The 11949-nt window shown below is 35.5% G+C and overlaps 1 protein-coding gene across 1 annotated transcript; it reads left to right on the forward strand.

Moving 5' to 3' along the window:
- The first annotated feature begins 4719 nt into the window (after positions 1-4719).
- Positions 4720-11499, forward strand: LOC111706592 (twitchin). Its single transcript, XM_023479504.1, has 5 exons — positions 4720-4914; positions 5649-5793; positions 7045-9760; positions 9853-10848; positions 11125-11499. Exons 1-5 carry the CDS (start codon positions 4761-4763, stop codon positions 11287-11289), a joined length of 4176 nt encoding a protein of 1391 aa, XP_023335272.1. The 5' UTR covers positions 4720-4760; the 3' UTR covers positions 11290-11499.
- Positions 11500-11949: the final 450 nt, after the last annotated feature.

An 11949-nucleotide genomic window follows, 5' to 3' on the forward strand; every position in this document is an offset into this window, starting at 1 on the left:
AATAAAGGCAACTTTACAAAGAGAAACTCAATATAACAAGCCAGATGGAATCGATTAAAGCACTAACTTTGAACAGAAATTTATTTTACATTATTATTAAAATACAAACTGAGGATCAACCGAAGTCAATCCTGGAATCATAGATGGAGCTAATTCTCCTCTCGGAGATGTGATCGACCGCTCTCTTCTCCTCCTTCATCAAGACTAACCCTTTTCTCGGGGACAAAATGGACGTTCAGATTGCTTTCTCTTCCGACGAAAGCACCGTTATCCGTGTTCCCCTGATAAGGATTCCCAGGATTTGAACCTTGCTACCCTGGAAATTTCCTCTGGCCGTTGATACCAGCTCCAGTAGTAACGGGTTAAATACAATCAATACTATTTGTTTGTCCAGTTACTCAACTCATGATACAATTTAGCTTGGGTTGAATGAACTATCTGGGTGGGTTTACAGTACTCTACTGAGTAGTGTAACATTATCATATATATCCGGAGTGTACACTGTACAATGTTGTTCTATGTGTATTGTAACATGTACAATGTACAAGTAGTAAAACTTTACAGTTTATAGTTTACTGTGTGAAAGTGAAGTTAATTTACAGCACTGTACAGCTTGTGTACAGTTCATCATCATGGTGTACATTGAACTGTGTAACTTAATTGTGTACTGCACAATTTACTTTGAAGCGGAACCGTATAAAGTGCATTTTAATGTTTGCATGTTACTTATAAAATATGGTTGCACTATTAAGAAGTAAAATATTGACAGATATGTAAATATCAAAAACTTGTGATAGTAATGTAAAAGTTATTTTTTTGACGTGCGTGCGCAGTATCAAACTTCTAAGAGCATTTCAACTATATTAACAGAATGTTAGCTATTAGATCCCTGACTTTCTGTTCGTAATTTCGAGCAAAATTTTCATTATTTCGAAATACTTTCAGTAATTTCGATATGACGGTATGACGAGCAGATGTTAAAGTTTCTTCTAACAGTGCAATACTAAAGGATATCAAATAAAACTTAGATTGAGTCTTAGTCACAGGTGTGCATTGGAATAAGTATTAGAAAGAGTCTCAGACATAATTTGGTCTCAAAAGTATGGTTTTGTCTAAGTTGTGACTTAGAATGAGTCCTAGACAAAAGTATTTCTCCAAATTAAGTATTTTTCTTGGAATTGTGACTTAGAATGAGTCTTAGACAACATTGTGACTTAGAATTGTGACTCAGATAGCCGTCGATTTGGTCTCAAAAGTATGAGGTTGATGTATAGTTGTGACTTAGAATATGTGGTCATCAAGTAACCTCCCCAACGATAATTCCACCCTATTGTGTTGAAAGATATTCCAAAGAGTTTTTATATTCCAAAATAAAAGAATCAGTTTATCCGGGAAAGCGAGAATTTAACATATATTGTTTCAGTGACAGTTTTGATGCTTTAATATTTTCAAAAAGGAACATTTTTGATGCTTGCCAACAGTTGAAATGTATTTATGAGATTTCCAAGGATTGGGTTATATGCTAGGTTACGCAAAGCATCCAAATTTACAATTCAAAGCATTTTATTTGTCCAAATTGATAATACATAGATTGGCTAAATCTCTCCGCCGCGTCGTGTACTGTAGAAATCCTAGGGATCATCTTCCGCCACATTGAGTAAAAATCAAATGCCAAGTCGATACGACACTTCAAAGTCGACTCGAAGTCTTGAAAACTGATGCAACATTTCATACCATATGATCTTAATCTATATTTCTGTTTTACCTTTCTATCTATCCATTTAAAATTTTTAGCATCTCTCAATAAATTGTTCTAGCTATCTATTTACGTGTCTATCCGCATATACAAATATTATCTGTCATATCTAATATCTTAAATATAAGTTGACCTGTAAGCTAGAAACCGGGTTGAAGCTGGAGCTCACATCCTCAAATCATAAACATACATACTATTATATCTACACATACATATATTTATATATTTATTATGAATCTTTATTATACTATTATATATCTATTGCATATTTACATCTATTAGAATAAAGCTCTTCGCTCATATATATATATTTGTATGTATGTATGTATATATATGTATGTTAGAAATAGCTGGCCGAACGGCTGGGCCGAATTGGCTAACATTTTTTGAGGAAACCTATGAGTTCCTTGAGTGCAACATAGACAAAAAATTTAATTTTTTCAAATTCTATTTTTTAAATATCAAGGGCAACGCCGGGCAGTTCAGCTAGTATATATATATATATATATATATAAAACTGGGCCATTTTTGATTTTAGCATTTAATTGTAGCTCTATCCGCAGAATTTTCTCTTCTTAAATTGTCAAACTATAAAAAATGTCGCGGATTTATCGATTACTTTTCTTGGATTTTGAAAAATCGAAATATTTTAAGATAATGTTTTAAACTCTGAACATCCATAAAAGTTTTCTGGGATCATGTTAGGTTCAAATCAAGGGACCGATCCTTTCAGCCATTTGACGTTTGGAAAAAACAAATTGAAAAAGACAAGAGATATATATGCAATTTAGTAAAATTTGACGTGTGTGTCTGGGGTTTCTGTAATATTCATTTTCAAAGATTTTATTCGATTTCCGTTTAAACTTAATTTTAGTTAATATAGTCAAACTGCAGTGGGTTGTTACTGATTGAAAGAAATGGGAGGGTTAAAAGAATGATTATGAGGTGTTAGCTCAAAGTCAATCATGCAATTTATAAAAAGTCTGAATAAAGTATTAAAATATTTCATTTAATTACAAAGGACTAATTTAAAGAGGGTGATCGCAAAATATAATACGGGGGGATAGGAAAGAAACTCGTTGAAACATATAGATCGATTGGTACTATTTTTTTCTATGCTACGTTTCCGTCTATTTTTATCCATGTTATGTTTTTGTAAACCAACGCAGCAATTTTTGAACAGAAAATAAAGTGTTCAAGCTATAAAATGTTAAAGTGAATTAAAGTTAATTACAGATTACTAAATCTAATTGACCAAATCTCCGAACGTTGGCCAATGTCCAATGATGAACGGTTTAAAGAACCGGTATGTAGTTCAATGCTCCAGGCGGAGGGGCAATGAGAATGTAGTTTAACTCATTCGGTTTACTAGATTCTGGAAAGGAATTGAGTCATTGCCACAAACTCAGATTTTGTAATTCCTCTATCTCTACAACCCAATGTTGTAGACCCTAGATATTTCAAACTATGAATTCTGATGCATCAAATAATCAAACTTTGAAATATCAAAGGTTTACGCCATCTGGTTTTAGAGATAAGGTATTAGAAAATTGGGATTTGGGGCAAAGACTTAATTCCTCTGTTCAATTATGATACTAGGCTTAGGGCTCCCATCTTCTATTTCAACGTTTAATTGTGGCTCTTCTCTTTGTACAATATAAAACAAAAAACAAAAAAGCTTTGCAGACTTAATAATATTTTTTATGGATTTTTAAAATTTTACAAAAATCTAAATTTTTGAAGACAGCTTTTTGAAATTCTGATCATCCATGAACCTTCCCTGGGGTGAGGTCCCACACAAAATTTGGGTCTAAGTAAACAAACAAAAAGTATATATATATATATATATATATATATAGATATTAAGATAAAAATGTTTGAGGTGTCTAGTGATACAGCCCAAGGGATACACTGATACTTAAAAGGATATGACATGTGACGAGAAAGTAGATGAGTAAGGTTGAGTTAAGGGGAGTAAGTTAAGGATAATATTTACTAATGAATATTTTTTTCAAGGTCTGTTCTCTCTTATAGGAAAATATCCCCGACAGGAATCTAGGGAAATCATTAAAACTCAAGTTCAATTAATGTAATAAGAAGAAACCCCACCAACTTAAAAGTCGGATATCCACAAAATCTGTAGTAAAGAAAAGAAATGGTTGTTCTTTTCTTGTATTTATATTTTCTTTGTAATTAATGCCTTGTATTATAAATTCTAAAATAATTTAAAGCAGACCAACAAAATTTGTCTCGTGTACTATACAAGCATATAATGGACAGTGTATGCAGGAGAAGAGGCGAGCCTGGATTTGTAGAGTGGTATGTCGAATTCACAGCGGTATCTTTAAAATCTTCTCTGATTATAAGAATGAATGAGATATTCATGTTTTTATCAATATTGATTCTTTTCAATTGTGGCTTGTCTATACATAGAAGTGACTTGTTCATGTAATGCAACAGTAAAAAATGGAGGAAAATGTTAGAAATATACACTTTTCCAAAAAAACAGACCTTTTCTGTGTACAGCTATAAATCTATGATTTCATGTGCACTTCAAACTTGAAGTATAAGATACAATATAAAATGTCAACATTTTTGCACAAAAACAAAAAACATTATATCAAAATATCATTTACACCCTAATTGTCCTATATTCGATATTTTTTATCAGCATAATTTTGATCAATTTACCGTCTCACACTTTCTCAAATCTTTGATGCACGTACTCTACAATATAGTGTATTTAAAGGGTTTTAAAGATGAACTAATGAACTAAGTGATACCAAGAGAATGTATGGTTACATCAACTTTTATTGCTGATTTTTAGAAATATAAACTTTTTCCAATTTGATAATATTATTCTTGAGAAATATGAATCTAGAAAGATCTCTCACCCCGGCGTAGTGCAGCTCCTGTTCAGCTGAAAAACTCTAGATTCTGCTGAGTCGACTCATCCCAGGAGTCCGACCCTCAGCTCAACCTTCAGTATCCATCCAGCTTCAGGATGGTCAAGGATATTGTGATAGAGGAGGATTTGAATCCTGATGTTGATAAACCAGGACGGAGAAAGAAGTTGGATGCCCGGGGAGGGAGCCAGGAGAAGGAGCTCCCGGAGGTGGATTGGGATAAAGAATCCGTCCCGCTTCTTCCAACCGGAGGAGAATATTCTATATTTACATAAAAGATTACATTACAATATGTCATTGCACAGTTTGTCATATTAACAATTAATAACTTTTTTAAATTTCTGGTATGCAAAAAAATTAAAAAGTTTTCTTCATACTTCTGCTTAAAAACTAGAAGAGCTTCATACCAGCAATTGTTGCATAATGTTTTAACTTCTCCACCTTTCTGTCTAGTAGAGTGTAGGATTCCATTAATGGCAGTAAAAATTATAATTGAGAGTTGACTTAAAGATTTCTTTAAACTTGGAAAACAACAAATTGTTAAAAAGCGTTGCAAGACTTTTAAGCTTTTACATTTTCAGCCATTTAGAAATTCAGCAGCTTCTCCCTTATAGTCTAACAAAAACTAATCTGATAAAACTTGTAGGTAAAGCTATAAGCTTTTTGTCGGGGCAAAAAAACTCTTATTTAAATATCCATAAAGAAACACATTAATATTTGACGGAAACGAATTAAAATATACTTTTATGGCGTATTTTTTTCTAAAAAATTTCTGCACACTCCAATTATAATCTAACTAAGAGTCAACTCTTTTTGAAAATAGTTTTAATGGAGCTCAGGAAACGGCGAAAACAAGTTTTTAAAACCAACAATAATAAAAATTCAATTTTAATCACAAGTTTTAAAAATAATAAGTCTACACATTATATTTTTATAAAAAAAGAGCAAAATCCAAAATGTTTAAATAATATTCTCCTAAACTGCAGGAAAACCAAGATTCCTGGACCCAGTTGATAAACATAATGTCAACGAGGGGGAGACAGCATTTGTCACCTTTCGTGTTGAAGGAGACCCGGTCCCGCAAGTCGAGTGGTTCAAGGTCCCCGAGAAGGATATGAGCTGCAATCCCAGGTTAGTGTTGAAGGGGAACCGGTCCCTCAGGTCTAGTGGTTCAAGGTCCCGGAGAAGGAAATGAGCTTCAACTCCAGGTTAGTGTTGAGAGGGACCACAGTCCCTTAGGTCGAGTGGTTCAAGGTCCCTGAGAAGGATGTGAGCTGAAACCCCAGGTTAGTGTTGAGGGGGACCCGGTCCCCCAAGTAGAGGGGTTCAAGGTTCTGGAGATGTATATGATCTTAAACCCAAGATTAGCGTCCCAGCTTTCCCTTTTCCTTTATTCTTTTTGTTACCTAAGGGTTCTTTCTGACTAAGTTTGATCCTTCATTATCAACAAAACTTATTGTTTAAAAAAGTATTAAGTGAAATATACGATTTTTCCGAAAAATCTGGCAAACCAAAGAAAAATTAGAATAGCTGTGGGGTCTAACTTATTAAGATGAAGAAAAATAATCTATTTAATTTTGATCATGGAATGCACTTTAACAAATTTATTTTTAGAAAATGATTTCATGCTTTGATCTTGAAAAAAAAACTGTGCAAGTATGCAAACTCACAGCTGAATGAGCGAATATTTCAACATATATGAAAATCTAGCAAGACGAACCTTAAAGTGTGAACATGCTATCAAATATATCAAAACACTTTTCAATTTCCCAGTTTGTTTTTAAGTCTGGATATCAGTTTCTGTCCCAATATATTTCTAGGATATCTAATGCTGACATAGGGAAGTTTTCAGATTGATGGAAATTAATGATAGATTTAGTTTCTTTACCATTTCATATCTTGTTAGCTGACTTTATAAGATTAGATACAGGGTTATTCTAAGAAAATGAGACTTTAGAGACAACTGTTCAAAAATTTAAGAAGTCTTAATTCTTCGGAATCTACACAGCTGTATGCATGTTTCCTTTCCCAATACAGAATTCCAAAGTTAACCTTCAGATCGCCATACTTTAAGAGTTTAAAGGCGTCCTTACAGGGACTATATAGGTAACTTTAATGACTCTCCATGTAAAAAAGTTGAATGTCCAATTCACAATGGTGCTTTATAAAAGTGACTTTTAAAATTTTCTGCTACAGAAACAATGGATGATCTTGTCAGAATTTAGACTTATCCAGATAAAAATGACAATATCTTCCACATATTTGATAAGCATTATGGATCAGGCATACCTTTTTTAAATTAAAGCTTACTACAACAGATCAACAACAGTCTCTTTAAAGTCTTATCCTATGTGAATAACCCTGCGCAAAACTGTATTCTAGAGCAAAGCTTATGACTGATGGAAACACCTGCACGGTAACAATGGGACTAAGAAACTGCAAGGCAGAGGACGAAGGAGACTTCACCTGTGTTCTAACCAACAGTAAAGGCAAGGCAGAGATGGATTTTAAACTCTTTGTCACAGTAGAGGGAGGAATGGACTTCAGAGCTATGTTGATGAAGAAGAAGGTGAAACAGAAGAAGATAATAGTTCAGAAGATTGAATGGATTGAACCACTGTTTGATATAGAAGCCCAGGAAAATAAAGACACTCAGATCATTATGACTGCAAAGTTGTCAGTGAAGGGCATGAAAGGAAAGTGGTATCAGAGGAATGAACTGATCATGTCTGATATCAAAGCAGGAGAAAATGGCAGAGAGTTGCAGAAAGGAGACAAATATGACTGGAAGCAGGAGGAAGATGTCTACACATTGATTATAAACAATCCTAAGCTTGAGGATGATGGAACCTATATCCTGCTTGTAAAGGAGGTTGAAGCAAAGACAAGTGGATATCTTACTGTTCGAAAAAGAGACCCTGAGTATTGGTTTGTTCGTCCTCTGAAAGAGAAAGAAACTGCATATGCTACAAGACCTTACTCCATGTCAGTTGAGATCAGTGAACCAGGGGTTAAACTCAAGTGGTTAAAGAATGGAGCTCCTATAGAATGGAGTCAAAGTTCATGCCAAAAGGTGGATGAGGGCTGTATGAGCTGCATCTACTTTCCTAATGTTGTGATGGATGATTCAAGCTACTACAGTGCTCAGATAATGGAGTTTGTGAAGAATGGAGAACAAGATCAAACCAACTGCTGGTTTGAAGTAGAAGAGTATCCTCATACTTTTACATCCAAGCTAAAAGGCAAAAATGTTGTTGAACATGACTCTGTCGAGTTTAGCATATCCACCGAGGCTGATGATGCTGAGGTTACCTGGTACTCTGGTAACAAGAAGATTGTTCCAGATGGAACTAGAGTTATTGCAGTGACCGAAGGTAAAACCAGAAAGTTAATAATAAATGACTGCCAGCTCAAGGATGAAGCAGAAATAAGCTGCAAGACAAACAAGGACAAATCTTCAGCTCCTCTTCATGTCGGAATTTTGAATGAAATCACCAAGGAAATAACATCTGATTCCTATCGTTCTATATCTGGAATGGTATTTGCTGTGGAAAGAGAAGACGTAATCCTATATGTTGAAGTTAAGGATCCAAAGGCAGCGGTATCTTTTTATATCAATGGAGAAGAGATTGACAAAAATGACTCAAGATTTGAACAAAGTTCCACTGGCCCTGGAAAACATCAGCTTGTAATAAAAAGGCTAGAAATGTCAGATGCAGGAATAGCTGAGGCTAAAACTCCGCTGAACAAGGGAGATACTATGCTTAGTACATGTACTACACTAGATGTAATGATGGGAGAAAGAAAACCTGAAATGAACAAGATCGGGAACAATGGAAACAACAAAGTTGAAGGAGTGTCTGGAAAAGATGTTAGGTTTGACGTTAATTTTAAGGTGGAAGGCAAGAAGCAGTCTGAGTTGGATTTTAAGATCATGGTTGATGGGAAAGAATTGAAAAATGGACAAGATGTAAACATAACAATGCAAGATGGTAAGATGAGTGTTCAAATTTTGAACCCCAAGCATGAAAAGTCTGGAAACTATAAGGTTGTAATGAGCAATGCTCAGGGATCCTGTGAACAGGATTTGAATATAAATATTATGGACAAACCTGGAGAGCCCAGCTCTTGTACTGTAAATCAGGTCTTCCATGACAGTTGTGTGGTGAACTGGAAGGAGCCATCAGATGATGGTGGTTCTGAGATCATTAAGTACGTTGTTGAGGAGCTTGATGTAACTGGAGGTGGAGGCTGGTCTCAAGTTGCTGAAGTCGGAGCCAATGACAAGAAAGCAAAGATAGAAGGTTTAACAAATGGGAATAAGTATAGATTTAGGGTTAAAGCAGTTAACAAACTTGGACAGTCTGCACCCTGTGAAATGTCTGGTGGGGACATTGTAGTCAAGGATCCTTGGAATGCCCCTGGTCAACCTGGAAAACCTAATATACTTGACTGGGGCCCAGATCATGGTGATCTATCATGGGCACCCCCAGACACTGATGGGGGTGCAAAAATTACTCACTATGTAATTGAAAAGAAGGAGAACAACATGAAGGATTATGTTGTTGGAAAAATATTAACCATCCATGAGGTAAGAGAGAAAGGTGGTTTAATCTTTGGAACTTGCGATGGTTTAATAGAAGGTTATCAATACCAGTTCCGGATCAAGGCTGTAAACCTTGGTTCTACTGGACTCTGGAATTATTCTATTCCGTCTGATCCTTCTGTGACAATGACAGCTAAAACAAGATATATGAAAGCTAAGATTAAGGAACCAGGTATGCATAATATTGAAATAAAGGCTGGCAAGACCTTCCGTTATGATATCTGGTTCAGTGGGGAACCTGATCCTGATGTAACCTGGGAAAGGGAAGGATGTATATTAAGTTCAGATGAGAGAACGAGCATTGAAATATTTACAAAGAAAGGAGTTTATGTGGAGAAGAACAGTGTACTAACAGTGACCAAGGCTAAGAGAAAAGAGGACACTGGTGTCTATAAGATCAGACTGAGCTGTGGAGGAGGAAATTTTGAAGCAACAGGATATGTCAATGTTCTTGATGTTCCAACCAAACCTAGATGTTTTCAACCTGATGAGGTAATGAGGGACAATTTTAAAACATAATTGCAATATTTCTAGAAAGTTTACATTATATTATTTGCAATTTACTAACATATTTCTAAATGAAGGTTCGAGCTGAGCACTGCAAGTTATCCTGGGAACCTCCTGAGGATGATGGTGGAACTCCTATTACAGGTTACACCATTCAAATTATGGATCTCCAAGGAAATGAATGGATGACCTGTGCTGAAACTAGTTCCACATCCGTTGAAGTGAAGGGACTGAAGCCCGGTCATCTTTACAGGTTCGAAGTTGTTGCTCTGAACAAGGAAGGAGAATCCCCTCCAACTCGAACAAAAGATCCTGTAAAAGCCGAAAACCCATATGGGGCTCCTGGAGAACCTACGGACCTCAGAATTGTTGATTTTGATGATAAGTCTGTCACATTACGTTGGGCAAAACCTGCCAATGATGGAGGAAGACCAATTACACACTATGTGATTCAAAAGAAAGATGAGTTTGGAGGTTGGTATGATGCTCTTAAAACTGATAATGACAGTTGCTTTGCTACTATAGCTGAACTAGAAGCTAGAATTCCTGGATTAAGTCTTGGCAAGCGATACACATTCCGTGTCATCGCCATTACGAAAGCAGGAGACTCTGAGCCAAGCAGGGAAACTAAACCTCACCTTTGCAGATATAAAAACTTGTCTCCGGCAATAGACAAGGGATCTGGAGGATCTAAAACTGTAAAAGTCAATCGATTAACTTGTTTCCAGATCAAGGTAAAGGGAGAACCTATCCCAGAGTTCTCCTGGAAGAAGGATGGTCAGAAGATCAACCCTGCGGAAGGATTATCCATCACTGTGACACATAATCCTGAAGATCAGAGCGCTATAGCAACACTTCAGATTCTGAGAACTCAGATGACAGATGCAGGGACCTACTCATTACTGGCGGAGAATAGGAATGGTTTTGACTCTGTGGACCTGGATCTGATTGTTCTTGATGAGATTCACACTAACGACTGTGAGATGTTCTTGAACGGAGTTCTAGCGTGTACCTGTAATAACAGGTTCAGAGCTGAGATATCAGACCAGGACTCCCTCAAGCTAGGATTACAGGTAGGAAGAAAGGGCTAGGAGGTGGGAGGGTCTATAAATAGATTTTTTATTGTATTGGTTTTATCTTAAAAAAATGTTTTTAATCAATAAAAGCAATTAGTTTTAGAGAAAATTAAATAATTTTAAGCATCCTTCGTCCTATAGATTAGGTCCATATTTAGAAACTATATGAAAACTTTACCTCTGTCAAGTTTATAAAAACTATTGAATTTCTCTAGAAAGAATCTCCCTGGAGAACCCATGTCAGCAGTTTAAAGTTTTCTTATGATTATCTAGGACAAGGAGTTTAAATCCATCCATATTCAGCCTGACCTCCCCCTCTGTGGTGTGATTGGAGGGAAGGATATTGGCTTGAAGGCTAGTTCCTGTGATCTACAGTTACTGACCGATAGGGTCGGCCGGAACATTGATGTCATGTTCATGAAGAATGGAAGATTTTAGTCAAACATGAGCTTTACAATTGTATATGTTTCTCAGATAGATCCATGGAAGTGGTAAAACATGAAAACCAAAGATAAAGTAACTGTGGCTGTAATATATTATGTAACCTTTCAGTTGAAGAGGAGCATCCACAACCGTACCCTTGAAACCTTATTCTGATCAATAATGTGGAAGATACGTCGTTTTCCTAGCTTGAAAATTGTTTAATTGAGTTAACTTTCTCATAGTTTCTGAAGCAAGAAATGCGCGAGTCACTTTTACAAATAAACCACAAATTAAAATAATCAGTTTACAAAAACAAAAAGATGGAGTCTAAATTCATACTTGATCAGACGGAGCTTCTTAGGGTACCGTTGTGAATCGGGCATGCCACTTTATCAATGGAGGTTCGCTTGAAATCCTTTTAACGATATCTTATTTGCGGTGTAAAGACTGTAAATTTTAAAGTTATCATGTTCAAATAAGATCAACTTTACATCATCTGTTCTCCTTCGTGTTTAATAAACTCTGATTTCAGAATTTTCTTAAAAATTGGAAAATTGTTTTTTCTTTCTTTAAGATATAATATTTGCGTATTTTTGCTGTTAAATGTTTTTTTTCCGAAATGTAAATTTAATAATAATAATGTGGGGATCATTTTGCACTGCAAATACAAATTAC

Source organism: Eurytemora carolleeae, unplaced genomic scaffold, assembly GCF_000591075.1.
Source record: "Eurytemora carolleeae unplaced genomic scaffold, Eaff_2.0 scaffold740, whole genome shotgun sequence".
NCBI classification, from domain to species: domain Eukaryota; kingdom Metazoa; phylum Arthropoda; class Copepoda; order Calanoida; family Temoridae; genus Eurytemora; species Eurytemora carolleeae.

Excerpts from the sequence above, each read along its gene's own strand:
- LOC111706592 (XM_023479504.1), top strand. The coding sequence starts at position 4,761 with ATGGTCAAGGATATTGTGATAGAGGAGGATTTGAATCCTGATGTTGAT. Across the intron at positions 4,915-5,648 it reads CCCGCTTCTTCCAACCGGAG|GAAAACCAAGATTCCTGGAC; the intron begins GAGAATATTCTA and ends CCTAAACTGCAG. Across the intron at positions 10,849-11,124 it reads CCCTCAAGCTAGGATTACAG|GACAAGGAGTTTAAATCCAT; the intron begins GTAGGAAGAAAG and ends ATGATTATCTAG.